General features: G+C 37.6%; 1 protein-coding gene across 3 annotated transcripts in view; it reads right to left on the bottom strand.

The window, feature by feature from the left end:
• SYT1 (synaptotagmin 1) overlaps positions 1–15,279 on the bottom strand; it is a 541,914-nt gene that overhangs the window by 122,616 nt on the left and 404,019 nt on the right. For all 3 annotated transcript variants that reach the window (XM_067697425.1, XM_067697423.1, XM_067697424.1), the window contains one exon: positions 12,270–12,437. In XM_067697425.1, coding sequence (XP_067553526.1) covers positions 12,270–12,437 — 168 coding nt within the window. The remainder of the gene's footprint in view (positions 1–12,269; positions 12,438–15,279) is intronic.

Raw genomic sequence — 15,279 nt, 5'->3', positions numbered from 1 at the left:
CCCCGCTCCCCCAAAGAGCAAGTGATTTTCTACTCAATGTATCTGTTTACTTGAGGAACTCATTTGGCATCAGACAGACCTGGGTTTGAAAAATAACTTTTTAAAGGCCACATACTGTAGAATTACGTTGATAGGCAGTGTCTAGATAGGCAGTGTCCATAGAGACAGAAAGTAGATCAATAGTGGCCTGGGGATGAGGGCTGGGAATGGGAGTGATTGCAAATGGGCACAAGGTTTCTTTTTGGGGTGATGGAAATGTTCTTTAATTAGGTTGTTCTGATAGTTGCACAACTCTATGAATTTTCTAAAAATCATTGGGGAAAAAACAAAAGTAAATTTCAAACACGTAAGTACATATCGTTCTACATTTTTCAACAGCATTTTACATATAAGGAAATGAGGCTCAGAGGGTTGATGGGATTTGGTGGGATCTGTCCTCATTTGATCCCTGCCACACGTTCTCCTAAGAGCTAATTACTGTGATGTGCAAAAGTCGTAAATACTTTCCTTCCAAGGAGCTTATACTCCTGTAGACAACAAAACAGGTAAACAAGGCATCTTTTTATGTAACGGCACAAAGCGGCTTGGCACTGACACTTAGAAAACAGGGATGTGTGTAATGAGGTGCCAGTCGTACGGTACAGCGGAAACAATACGCTGTGGGTTAAAGATCAAGGTGATGCTGAGTATTATCAGGGCACTTAGTGAGGATGAGGAAGAAAAAACTATAGAATCCCATTAGAGTAAGTATCAGTGCATTCCTGTATAGACACCAAGATGCATGTGGGACTTCTTGGGGGTAAAAAATGTTCTGCAACCTGATTGGAGTGGTGCTTATATTGGTGTATACAGTTGTGAAGACACATTGAACTGTACACTTCATACCTGCATTTTATTATATGTTGAGTTCTACCTCCATTAAAAAAAGGCATGACGTTGCTAGTCAAGGCACAGAAAAGAGCAAGGAAATGACTGGAGGAATCTCTGAGAATCTACCGTAGGAAGGCAGACTGCAAAAGGGAGTGGGTAGTTCTAATATTTAGAACATTGTTCTTGTGTCAGGATAAGCAACCCTAAAGCTTCTACCCTACGAGAGAGTACACTAGTAGAAAATGGCTTTGGAATCAGAAAAAGGGTGTCTGAATCCTGAGTTCTCACTGGCTAGCCACGTGGCCTGAGCCTGGGTTCTTCATCTCTCCAAGGGGTCTTAGTATTGACCTTACATCAAGAGGTGTGGTGGTGAAGAGCAGGATCCTGCAGACACATGTTCTGATTTAAAGGGAGACTGGAATATTTTGAGGAAATATCCCTCAACTTTGGAAAGAGTATTGGGAGAGGATTCCCAGCATACATCAGTTCTGCTTCAGATGGAACCCCAGGTCAACCTAGAAACATCATGCTTCCATGATGAGGGTTTCAGTACCTGAAATAACATTTTTTTTTTAAACTGCTTTATTGAGGTTATACTTCACCTACCAGAAAATTCACCTTCTTGAAGGATACAATTCAGTGGATCTTAGTAGATTCAGAGTTGTGTTAACCATCACCACTATCTAATTTTAGAATACTTTCATCAGCGCACAAAGAAACTCATACCCACCAGCTGTCATTCCTCATGCCTCCTCCTCTACTGCCCCCCACCCCACCCTGCAACTCCCAGCCTTAGGCAGCCATTCATCTGCTTTCTGTCTGTGTGGATTTGGCTGTTCTGGTCTATCCATGTTGTAGCACGTATCAGTGCTACACTCTTTTTTACGGCTGAATAATATTCTACTGTATGACTATAGCATGTTTTGTCTAATTATTCATCAGTTGATGGAAATTTGAATTCTTTCCACTCTTTGGCAATTGTGAAAAATACTGCTACGAACATTCTTCTACAATTTTTTTGTGTGGAAATGCATCTCCACTTTGGGGGGCGAGTATAAACCTAGGAGTAGAATTGCTAGGTCATATGAATCCTCTCTGTTGAACACTTTGAGACACTGTTAAACTGTTTTCCGAAGCGGCTACACCCTTCAGAGCTGTGTGAGGGTTTCGATTTTGCCACGTCTTCACCAATACTTGTTACTGACAGTCTTTTTGATTTAGTAGGGCCTGGACTTTGAATTCTTTTTTTGTGGTGTCAGAGCATAGAGAAGTGCGTGGTCATTGGGACCACACACTGTTACTGCCACCTTCCACTCATGCGTGCTAAGCCTTACCCTGGATTGGCCTTGTGACCTCTTCTCCATGTCACCCCCAGTCTGTCTTCATCCACCGTTTCTCACACATGGGGGCTAAACTCGGATATCCTGTCTTTCATCAGAACTGTATGCTGATGTCCTCTGAACCCTAAGGCTGTCTCAGTCTCCTCACAAAAGAAAGTATATAAGTCTAGTGGTCAGAGCAGTGCTTTTTCAGTGGCAAGGAAATAAAGGCTCTGATCAGTGTCTTCCATAATAAGAAAACCTAGTATTTGTTGAGAGTTTATTAGGTGCCAAGTATTGTTTAAGTGCTTTAAATGAATTATCTTTTAGAGTGTATCACAACTCATGGAGGTGGGTAATATTAATCCCATTTTACAGAAGGGTTAAGTAACAAGCCTAAGGACACCAATAGTAAGTGGAGTCATGGTTGGATACACATCGGTTGAGTCCAGGCTCAGAGCTTTTATCTACTTGTGGTACTGTCTCATAATTAAAGTATAATTGACTACGCTTAATGGGTCTGTTTATCTTCACCACTGTTTTTCTAGAAGCTAGTACAGTCCCTGGCTCACAAAAGAGCCCTAATAAATATATGTTGAATAAATGAAAGAATGAAGGAATAAAAGTAATTTGCAGTATTTAAGGCCTCTTGTTCACAATTGGAAAGAACCTTAGCCACGTGTAAAACAAGTAGGTTTGCATGTGTGTATGCGGGCTCCCTCTCTTTCATCCTTTAATTATTTAAGTTCTTGTTTATCAGCAAGTCCTCATTCTTCTCCCTTATTCTTTAGTACAAATAGTACAACTGAATTGCTGACATTTCATCTAATTGCCGGGTAACAGATTGTAATGGATTAAAGATTCACAATACAAACATTTGGCTTGCTCAAAGCGAGGCAGGAGTAAAGCAGAAGGTGAAAACATTTTATTTGAAGAAGTCACAAACAAGATAATAAAAAAAATTGTTCCAAAGCATATGATGAACCACCAGAAAAGATGACATTGTACAAGATCCAAATGTGTGGAATTGGAGGACAGGACAGAACGAGACATTCTCCTGCATTGATGACACTGCTTCCCACTCAGAATCCTCTTTGCTATTTCAATAATAAAACAACCAGATACAGGCAAGATTGCCCTTGTCTATATCATTTTTCTCACCCTTCTTTTGTTTTCTATTCATTCCTATTTCAATTCCCACTCCTCACTTTATGCTCCTCCAATCTATATTCATGAAATCCATGCTTCTAAACCACTTTGCTGTATTTAAAGTTCGACTGAAAACTCTCACTCTTTAAATAAAAAAGAAAACTAACACCTACACTAGTTTCTATTAAAACAGATTTCCTTGGCACTACATGTATCCAGAAATTATATCTCTTGATGATTTTTCCTATAGTGACCCATTTGAGAGACTATATAATGATGTTGTTGCTCAAAACATTTTGGTCAGAGTCAGAATAGAAGTCTCACAAGAATATCCACTTCATTACTTGATCATAATAACTAAAACTATTTTACTCAGTTGGATCATCACCTTATAGGCCATACTTGGAAACAGCTTATGACCATTTCAATCAAACTTACCTTTTAAAGACAGGCCACAACTGAGGACAGAGAGAAGACTGTATTGTATACTTTTGGAGAGAGGGGCTGGAATTCAAAATATGTACCATATAGGCAGTACAACTGGAAAAACTGGGTATCCTTCAAAGATGACTTCTCTGAAGGTGGTATGACTCATGCATGTTTGTAAAAGAAAATTTTTATTTTAATTTGTCCAACCGATTCCCTTGGAAATACTTATTTAAGCACTTGGGATGTTCCAGGCACAGTGCCAGGCACTGGGGATAAGAAGAGAAACAAGATTGGCAATATCCTTGGACTCACTGAGTGTTAGTCAATTAAGTAGCAATATGGCAGAGGAGAGAGAGAATGGGTTTGGGAGTCAGACCTAGGTCTAAATCTTTATTCTGGTGCTTACCTTCTGGGTGCACCGGGCCGATGGGGATTGGCCAATCCCAAACAGGGATCTGAAGAATGACCCCATAGGACTGCACCAAGGATTACCTGAGATCATGTGAGAAAAGCACTTAGTAGAGTGCTTGGCATAGAGGTGGGGCTGGCTTTCACATTCCAGCTCTTGTCCTTGGGAAGAACAAGTTTTACGAGCTTTATTTAGCGTCCTGAGTTTAGGTTGATCAGTCTGACATTGTAAGGGACAAACTGTCACTAAACTACTTCATTCAGTCTTCTTTCTCAGGATATCTGTTCAAGCTTTCACTCTACTTCTACCTGGGCCTGTCATTGGCGGTCTTAGCTCTGTCAGTTGTCTCTTGTTCACCTCTTAACTTTTGGAAGGCATTCTTAGTTTCCTTCTGCCTATTCAAAATCTACTCAGTTTTAAAGACTAGCTCACTTTTTTCGACTCTTCCACGGACCCTCCCTGTCCGTACCTTTTCTTTGCGCCTAAAACATACGGTGCCCAGTAATTTATACTTCAGATCTGGCTCTTTACAAAACTGCTTTTGTTAATTTTCATTACGAAATTTTGCTACAATTATTGACCGTTTCCCATATGTGAATCTTAATCTTCCATTCCAGGCACTTTACAGTGGTAATTTCACAGATATTCAATATATGTTCTGAATAAATGAATGGGAATTTAAATTCTATTTAATGAATTTTTTTTATTGGAAAGCAAAATCCCTCTGCCTTCATTAAATTCATCAGCAATCATGAGTGAATAATAACATGTTTGTGTTAATGAGTACCTTTGAACTTTAGGGCTTTGTATCCTGGACAGGACCTTTGAATTTTAGGACTTTGTATCCTGGACAGGAATTCATGCTAAGTATTTATGAAATATTATGAAGAAGAAACAAAAATGCCATAGCTATTTACTGTTTTTTTTTCTTTTGCTGTGTTACATTTGCAGTGTATTATAATATTTGAGAGGGAAAATATATATGTAGATTTTAATCAGTTGAATGTTGTCAAAGAAAATTGACCAAATGTTGAAATTCCAAAATAAACAAGCCAAAGCTGAGGAAAAACTAATTTGTATCAGTTTGGTTTTGCTCTTTTTTTTTGTTGTTGCATTTAAGTTGAGTTTATAGCTACACTTGGAGGCTAAAGAGACTGAGAGACACTGTTTAAAGCAGATGGTATGGTGAAGTAGAAAGAGTGGTGAAGTAGAAAGACCGGTGTTTGAAGTTTAGCTCTGGCATTGGTTGTGTGAACCTGGACAGACTACTTAGACTTTCCTGGGCTCAGGTTTGTTTTTCCCCTCATTTTGTAAAACAGATTTAATATGCCACTTTTGAAGACTGTTGTGAAGTTTTTTTGTGGACACACAGTAGATTCTCAGTAAATAGTAGCTCTTATTATTATTGGTGTTTATAACTTAGGTAGAGAAGTTAAGGGAAGCTTTTAATAAGATGAATTTTGGAACCGAGGGAGCTGGGTTGGAAATCCAGGCCTCTGGGCCATGACAGCTGTGAAGGGGAGGGTAATGCAGTAGGTTAAGTTATGATAATGGGGGAACCATGGGAGGTCGTCAAAGGGCATTTTGAAAATGTCCAGGATCTCTCCCTCCACTTAATTCTTTAGAGTCTAAATTTATTTTTTCTAGGGAATTCACAGCAAAAAAAAAAAAAAAAAGGGCCAACTAAAGAATGTCGCTTGCTGTCTGGTTCTACAAGGATTGAGTCATTAGCTACTGGAGTTGCTGACCTTTAACATACCCTGAAAGGAGCTCAGGGTGGAGATCAGGAATGAGGCACTCTGTGCTCTGGGAAAACTGGCAGAACAAGGCTTTCAGATAGTTAGATATTTTCAGGAGAAAATCTTATGAACCCAAATTCTTGCATCTTCCCATACTTTAAAGCACTAAAATCGTTAACTGAGATATCTTTTCCTCGTGGCTAGTAGCAACCTTCTACAGAGATGTGCTTTTGCTTGCCAAACCTCTTTGCCAAGATCACGTATATACTAACCTCCCCCCTTATGTCCTCCTGAGAGTTCCTTGGAGCTATCTGAGAGGCTGTCTCTGGGGCTATAGTCCTCAGTTAAGTCCCCAATAAAACTGAAGCTCACAGTTCCCACGTTTTTATTTTAGCAGACAAATGATACCAAATTTTCATTTAGAATCTCAGTGAAGTGAGAATTTGTTTTCATCCATTTGTGCCTGAAAAGGCTTTTTAACTAGAAAGGCAATCAAATTACAGTCCTACACACTAGAAGGATATTTCCAGTTATTCTTTCCTATGATGTTTTTAGAAACCACATCATGAAGCCGACAATACTTATTATGCATAGCAATACAGTTATAATTGGTGATTGAAATTCTGACCAAACTCAGATGCAAGTAAACCACAGCTATGGCCAAAGACATATCAAGAAATCAAATGCAACTCTACTTAGTTTAAAGGGAAACTATTATGTTGCACGTACCACAAAATGGACACATAGATAGTAAGTACACTAAAATATATCATGGTCTTCATATAATATTATTGAATTGTTTTATATCTATTTTATTATAAATCTGACTAGCAACAAATATTCTAGATACAATAAACTTAGATTTTGTTCATATTCTTGGACTTCTCCTTGGAATTGATTCTTTCCCATTTCCCTCTGGGTAAATTTCCATGTTGCCAGCAGAGACTCAAATCAGAGCTTTAACTAAATCTTAACTTTAAATAAAAGTTAAATTAAGCTGAGCCACAAGCTCTCCATGCATCATGGAAACAGGATAAAAAGGTTTATACAGAGGAAAGAGATCCTGAATAAGCCTTTACCCCTCACCTCCCCCCAAAAAATTAGTGAGAGAAACTCATCATTTTCATGACCATCAACAAAAACAATTAGAATGCTTTTGCTAAGCATCTATCTGCCTCCATTTGATATAAAAAGACTGAAAAGACAAAAGGGTACTAAATCACTTTCATTGTTTGGTGCTAAGATACTTTATTGATGGTTTTTCAGAATACTTTAGACTTCATTTGTAAAATAAGAACACAATTACCATAACATGGACTTTAAAATGGAAGTTTTGAAGCATCTCTCATGTATAATAAGCAACTCTGCCCCATTCATTAATTCGAAAATATTTTTTTACACCTACTGTGTGCTTGCCTCTGTGATTAAACTTGGTTTCACAGTTGGAAACAATAGATACGCTGCCTATAGTCCAGTGGGGAAGACAGACGATGAAGAAGTAAAAATAAGTATACCTTCCTGGAATGCTGGGGGTCAAAATGAGTGTCTGTTGCATTTCTCTAATGTGATAGTTTGTGAGTGACAAGGTAGATTCTTACTGGCTTCCATATTAAAGTTCCTGCACTTAACCTTTTATGGGGATTTCATTCAGGGCACTAATTTGTTGTGCGGAGATTCTTGGAGGGCGTGACTGCTAAGTATACTTAGAAACAGCATCAGTTCTTTCATGATCCTTGGACAAAAGAGTTGCCATAAGGAATAATGACTTGAACGCATTCCAAAGGAATATCAAGTCACTTATCATAAGCTTAAAAAAACTTTGGATTTTTGATTGAATATGTATTCTCCAAATGCTTTTCTGTGAATTAAATGTTTTTCTAATTAGACTTAAAAATGTGAAGTTTTCTTGCAAAACTGATTTTCTATTAAGGCACTAAAGTAGTTTCTCTTCCCTTCTGCTTGGGTCCTAATTAAATTATGTCCCAACTTGTTTTAATTCAGCAATCAGTTTTTTTTCCATTTGTACTAGATTACAGAATCTCATTTAAAAATCACTCTTTAACGAATTCTACACAAAGCGGAGGTGATGGACATTTTGTAATGGAGACAAAATAGTACTGGTCAAGTTATGAGACAGACTCCTTAAAAAAAAGGGATCCAGTTGCATTCTGGTGGTATTTTATGCTGTTTTTAGGGATTAAAAAGTAGTAGTGGAAGGCATAGGGATGAAAAATTAGGAACAAATGCTAAAATAAAAAGGGTCTAAATGCTTTGAAGATGTACTTGATGCTGGGGTACAGGACTGATACAGTTGCTGCAATGATCATAAATAAAATTCATTAAAAAAGAAAATGGAGTCATAGCTATTGATCATAATATTTGAAGTAATTAAGTAAAAATATTAAAAGAATGGATTACTCCAAATATCTGGAGGTTGGCTTCAGGTTTGACTTATGGATGACATAAATATTCTTGAATGATTAAAATGAAGAAAATCTTAAAAATTCACCAGGTAGCCTGAGGCTATACATGTTAGAAGCCTTTTACCAGTGGAAGAACTGTATATACTGATTATAAAGATGATGTTTGAGGCCTTAACCTGAAAAGGGGGAAAATTAAGACAATGGTTTTATGCGTAACCATCTCTTGAAACTCAAAGGACTTCTGTTTTAAAGAGACAAAAGGAAGAGAAAGGTTTAGCTGTCTTGCAAGGTCAGATTCCATCTTCACCTGTTAGCAGGTGGAAGGAGAGTGGGTCATCAGTCATGCAACATTAAACAACAAAAAAAAATGGCTAGCGAACCTGAACTACTAGTAAGGGAGGGGACTTGGATTGTGTTAGTCATAAAAACGTCATAAAGTCAGGATGGAAACTTCAGCACAGAGGTTTTCTCCACGGGCTAGAATCTAACAATGGGAGTTGTGTGCTTGTTGAAGCTCTTCTGGCCTAATTTCTCTCTTCAACACCCCCTGTGTTTCAAACATGTGCTTAGTAACTTTTAGATAAGGCTCCTTTCCAGTTTCTCCCCAATTGCTTGCGTATTTAATTGCTTACTAAGATAACACATAATCCTTTAACTTACGTAATTGCTTCATCATCTTATGACTTTTATATTTTTTAACTTTAAACAACAAAGCCTACCCCATGCTATCAAAACCCTGGGGTTGGATCCTAGTGGGCTGTATTTAACCCGTTTAAATCCAAGTCTCTCCTTGAACAGACTATTAATGACTAGCGGTTCAGTTTCTAGATTCCAAAGCTGTTTCTTGAATTCGTTTTTCTCGCTTTCTTTGGTATCTTTCACTCATTGTGACATTAAAAAGAAGATTTAACACTTTAGAGGAAAGCAAAACAAAAATCTTAAACAAAATTGCTCATATAAAATGGAAAAAGAATTTTGTTTGAAACCGTGAGAACTAAAGTCAATCTAAGACTTCAGTTTATTCAAACAACTATAATTTTCTCTAGTTAGTGAACAGTAGCATGAAAAGACAGCACGTTATCAGAAGTAATTCTTTAGACATAAAATGTAATTGGAATCTTATTTATTAGGAGAAAGTTTATACCTGAATCTAGTTATCCAGAGATACTTTGTAAGCTAGACATCTGTTTTATAAGGTTTCCTATATCATGATAAAAGGAAACAGTCACTCAACTGAAAACCAAAAATTATTCCCAAGTAGATACCAAAGAGGAAAGGCTCCAGGGTTTAAAAGTATAGTTATAGAATTATTTCCCGTTAAAAATCTCCAGAGCCATTCAGTAAGTACAGTGGTGGTGAGGAAAAGAGTAGAGCAATACACATAGAGGAAAAAGAGTAGAACAAATAGGGAGATGAAAGCACAAGAAAGAAAGGACACAAAAAAGATTGGTCAAGAAGAAAGAATGGGAGATCTCTTGCTTGTTGAATATGTCAAATGGCAGACTCCACGCTAGGTACTTTATACTCTATCCTATTTAATTTGTAAAATAAGATAATGTTAGACCACTTACTAGATTAAAAAAAAAATACTGAAGTTTAGAGAGCATAAGTGACTTGTCTAAGATCTCTGAGCTAGTAAATGGATCCGTAGGGATTGAAACCCAGGAGTGTTTGATCTTAAAGGCAAGACTTTTACTAGAAATCAGTCTAGCTGGCAATAAGCAAGGCAAAAACTGGAGTGAGGGAGGAAAGTGAGGCAGCACTAAACTCCATGAAAGCAAGAGCAGTGTCCACTCTTTTCACGTTTCTTTTTTTTTTTTAAACACCTGGCACAGTTCTAGGAATATAGCAGTACGTAATAAACGTTTGCACAGGCTCCGGACGCGCAGGCTCAGCGGCCATGGCTCACGGGCCCAGCCGCTCCGCGGCACGTGGGATCTTCCCCGACTAGGGCACGAACCTGCGTCCCCTGCATCGGCAGGCGGACTCTCAACCACTGCGCCACCAGAGAAGCCCTGGTGAATCATTTTGAGTAAGTTGGATCACAAAAAAAATCTTTCATAGGGAGAGAAGATGAGGAGGAAGAAAGTTATAAAAGAGAGAAAACGGGCAATTCAGGGGGTGAGAATAAAAACGTGATTCTTTTTGGGGAGTCTACCTAAACTCGTAGATTCTAGCGTCATACCTGTCAGCTCAGTGTCAAGTATCAAACTCTGCCCGTATTCAAAGAATTTTTTAAAGAAGAAAATGGCTTGATGGATTACATTTCCTAACACAGACAAAAATATTTACCAACTTTTCAGAAGCCCAGGGGTGTAGTCTTGGAATCCCATACCACTTGATAGTGACTAGTTGGGGGGGGAAGGACATGAGCCATGCCCTCTGGACAGGTGGCCTTGTGAAGGACAAGTGGGTCCTATCTGGATACTCGACCAAGAAGCCAACCAATAATCAATTAACAAAAATCTATCAGTTAATAATACTTGTTATGGTCCCACCCCTATCCCCCAGCCACAAGGAACTTACAAAGTCAAATATGTCAATAAAATATAAAAATTCAGTGAAACAGGTCACTACTTTGTTAAATGACTAGCAACATTATGATTAAAGGATTAAATGTTTTTCACACAGATGTTGCATTTTAATATAGATATTGGTCTACTCATAGGGAAGAACTACTTAAATAAGTTGTAAGACTTAAAAACTCCATATTATCCTTGGGTGGTTCTATCCACAGGGGCAGTAAATCTATTTCAATATCCAAGAATCTAATTTTGACTAAACGTTTTCCTTCCAAAGAAAAAGCAGAGCTTAACTCAAATAATTTTGACTCGTTTTTTTTTTTTTACAACGAAGTAATAATTTTAGAGCACTAATAAAATTCAATTTCAGTATAGTAATAAATAAACCTGTTCTAAAACCTCAATAGTAATAATGGTTACAGAAAACCTTAGGTTGAAAGGATTCCCAGGTGATGTTCTTGGCTGAGTTTCTCTGAAGGCTTGGGTTACTTTCTGATTTCCCTGGTGGCCCCAAAGTGACCACACCTTACAGAATCCAAGGCGTCTAGTGATCCTAAATGACAAAGGCTGTTGGCAATCCCTTGGGTAATTATAAACCCATGTTAGGAACAAAAAAATGGCTGGAAAAGGAGTTGCTTTAGGAATTCAGAGAAGCTGAGAATTGTTTGCTTTTCTGGTTTTGGCCTGTTGAGACACTGGCTCAGAAAAGCACTAGTGTCAGGCTGGCATAGCATAATCAAATAGAATTGATTATTATGCAGTTTAAATGCACTAAGGCTACTGAAATTCCCTTCTTTAAATCACAGAAAAATCCTGGGCTAACCTATTAAAACTGGGGCAAAACAATGTGAAGAATACTGTAAAAATGTGAGTCACTTAAAAAGTGGATTTAATATCTGCCTTTGTGAATTTTATTTGACGTTTTACCCATTGTGCTCTGATATCTTTAGGAGAAACAATGAACTGTCTATAATATGCAGAAATAATCAAGGAAAAAGTGCCATTTCATTTCTATTTAATAGCTATATAATCTATGTAGAAAACAAAGTCTTTGTGGAAAAATACAAAGGAAAAGATGACTTTTCACTGTCCTTTTAAAGAAGCAGATTGTGTGTGTGCGTGTGTGTAATTTCTAAGCTTTTAGAAGTGGTGTGTTTGTCTGTCTGTCCCCTCAACCCCAGGGAATTATCTGTAGACCTGCACAAACCTTTGTTTTCTTTCAAATAAGACCCAGAAGATCAGTATACTTTTTTACGAGGTTATGCAATCCCCTGACCCTATTTTGCTCACTGTCAGAAGCTGGAGGGCCACATCACTCACGTCACCCCAGCAGCTCTCAATAGGTTAGTATGAGAGTAGCAACTGGCGAGTACGGCTTGTCACATTAGAAATGCTAATGTTTTTCTTACCTCTTCCTTCTCTGCACTTTGCAGATCACGCCACTCCTCAGTTACGTGACCGAAATCCACTGTGTTCATGGGGACTTTAAATTCCCCAATGATGTCATGCTTGGAGAAACGATCAAAATCATAGACAGCCATCACCAGAGTTTTGCCACCCAATTCCGAATACGGCACCTAAATAAAAAGATGAGGACAAAATATCTGGTCACAAAAAATGCTTAAAACATGTTACCTGTTTATAGTCTTTAATTTTAATATTTATGTTGGATAAACAGAACAGGGAGATACTTGTGCTTTGGGGTTTTTTTCCTTAAATTGAATCATTTAACTAACTGCTTGGGGCTTAAATTACTTGGGAGAAAATGAGGACTTACCATAGTGATTTATCACTTTATCCCAAAGTTCTAGAAGCTGTTAGTATTATTAATAATAGCTCATACTATTAGTCAGGCTAGAAACACTTCAAGGTTAATATACGAATAAACCAAGCCAATTGCACTTGACTATATAAATAAGTTTTTCTTGTAGAATATTTTGTTGTCATTTTTATGATAAGTTATACTGTCAGGGTGCAACTTAACCGGGTAGATAAGTTGTTTCAAAAGTTCTACTAACTCTTTCATTTTTAAAAGAAATTTTATTGGAGTATAGTTGATTTACAAAGTTGTGTTAGTTTCAGGTGTACAGCAAAGTGAATAAGTTATACACACACATATGTCCACTCTTTTTTTAAAATAAATTTATTTTATTTTTGGCTGCGTTGGGTCCTCGTTGCTGTGCACGGGCTTTCTTTTAGCTGTGAGCAGGGGCTGCTCTTCGTTGCGGTGTGTGGGCTTCTCTTTGCGGTGGCTTCTCTTGTTGTGGAGCATGGGCTCTAGGCGCATGGGCTTCAGTAGTTGTGGCACACGGGCTCAGTAGTTGTGGCACACGGGCTTAGTTGCTCCGCTGCATGTGGGATCTTCCCGGACCAGGACTCGAACCCATGTCCCCTGCATTGGCAGGTGGATTCTTAACCACTGCACCACCAGGGAAGCCCCCCACTCTGTTTTTAGATTCTTTTCCCATATAGGCCATTACAGAGTATTGAGGAGAGTTCCCGCTCTTTCAGGCCATTTGGATGTCATAGTTTAATGGAGCAGTGATATGTGAACAGGCATGCTAGGAGTCTGCAAGGACTTGAATGAAATTCACAAGGTGCCTCACCTATTCCTTAAAATAAGTTACTGATTGACAAGAGCTGACTAGAAAATTGCTGTTTTGAATATCAGAGATGCATTATAATCTAGATCTTGAAGTTCATTCTTAGGTACGACACTCTTTAGGATGAGCAGTGGCAAAAGGCCAAGAACTGATGAATTCTCCAGCTGTTCAAATATAACTGGGACAGATGCTATGGGTTGGGATATTTATTAGTGACATTTTTAATATTCAGAGAAAGCAGGGCAATCCAAGTAAGCTACACTTCAGTAACCGGGAAGAAATGCCTAATTAAGAAATTGTTCAGACTTGTATTGAAGGTTTGATCAACTTTCAGACACTTGCTATTATTTTATCAGTGTAAATAGTTGTGTTATGCTCCAGCAAACATTTCTCAATTAACTCTGTATATTAAGAAGGAAAGGAGAAGGAAGAATATTTGACTGCATATATACAAGAAATTTTGGTTTTTCCAAAGAGTTTTTATTTTATATCATTTGTCATCTATTTGGAATCAGATTAAAATACTATGATTAAAAACTAGGCACAGCACATTTTCTACTTTAGAGTGAAAAAATAAACCCTTCCAAAGAGCCAGTTTTGAAAGGAAGAAATAAGGAATTTTAGAGTAGGGATGAACTCTTGAAAATTTCATCTGATTTCTGAAATCTCTCTAGATTTTTTGGTGATTGTACTGAAAGGGCATTAGTAAAAAACTTGAGCTTGAGGTCAGGCAGGTCTGGGCCTGGGTTCCCCCTTTTTCCCACTGATGGCGCTGGGACAAGTAAATAAACCTCGGCTTTTTCATCCATCAAAAAGTGATGATAACAGTGTCTATTTCACAGGGGCTGGTTGAGGCCAAACGAATACATGTAAAGCATTTAGCACAGTGCTGGTACACAGTAGGCACTTAATAAATATTTACTGTTTGAATGATGAGTAGCTCTTTCAAATGGTAGTTTGTTGTGGAGAAAAGAAGGAGCATTTCATGTGGGGCATGTCAAGTTCATGTTCAGTGGATTTGAACTCAATTTTAAAGCCAATCCTCTTTAAACTGTTTTGCTTCCATTCTTGTATCATACAGCCTATTGGCATTTAAGATGCATAATCTACAAGGCCTACAAGGAAAAATTAACTAGTTCCTAGAAACGGTGGTATATTTCTCAAATCTATCAAAATATATTGTACTTTGGATTGATTTATGATGTGATCAACACTCCTGAAGTAAAATGGAACCTATTAAATTTTATAGGCAATTTCAAAATCTCAATGATTATAATTCTTGAGGTTATAGACATTACTAAAAATTAGCAATACACTTTTTTAAAAGAAATGACATATAGATAACTCAAAACAAAAACAAAGCCCCACAATATTTCAAATAATTTAAGAATGTGCTGACTAAATTGTGGTTAGAAACTACTGACCTAAATTAAGATCAATACATGGTCAAACAGAAGGATTGTAATTACCTTTTGCAATATTTTTTTGTTTCGTTTTCACTTATGTCCTGTGGTATATTGACCCTAATGATTAGTTCTTCATAAGCTGGTTTTTACTGCTACTCTACATTAACTATCTGGGTTTAGAAAAGTATAGATTTTAAACAGAGTTGCTGACAGTAGATGAGGGATTTTTTTTTTTTTGTCTTAAAAACTCTAATTTTAGAGTGAATAGAAAGATACCGCTCTTTTACAAAATTGGAAACAAGGTTCATGGGAATGACTCACGCCCTCAGTTTCATCCATTTATTTCATACCAGGATGTTTGCTAATGTCAGGTGCGTGCTATCGCTAAGGCTGACTGGTAGACAGGTGAT

The sequence above is a fragment of the Pseudorca crassidens genome, chromosome 11, assembly GCF_039906515.1.
Source record: "Pseudorca crassidens isolate mPseCra1 chromosome 11, mPseCra1.hap1, whole genome shotgun sequence".
Lineage (NCBI taxonomy): Eukaryota > Metazoa > Chordata > Mammalia > Artiodactyla > Delphinidae > Pseudorca > Pseudorca crassidens.
This window is presented reverse-complemented; position numbering and strand designations above follow the sequence as displayed.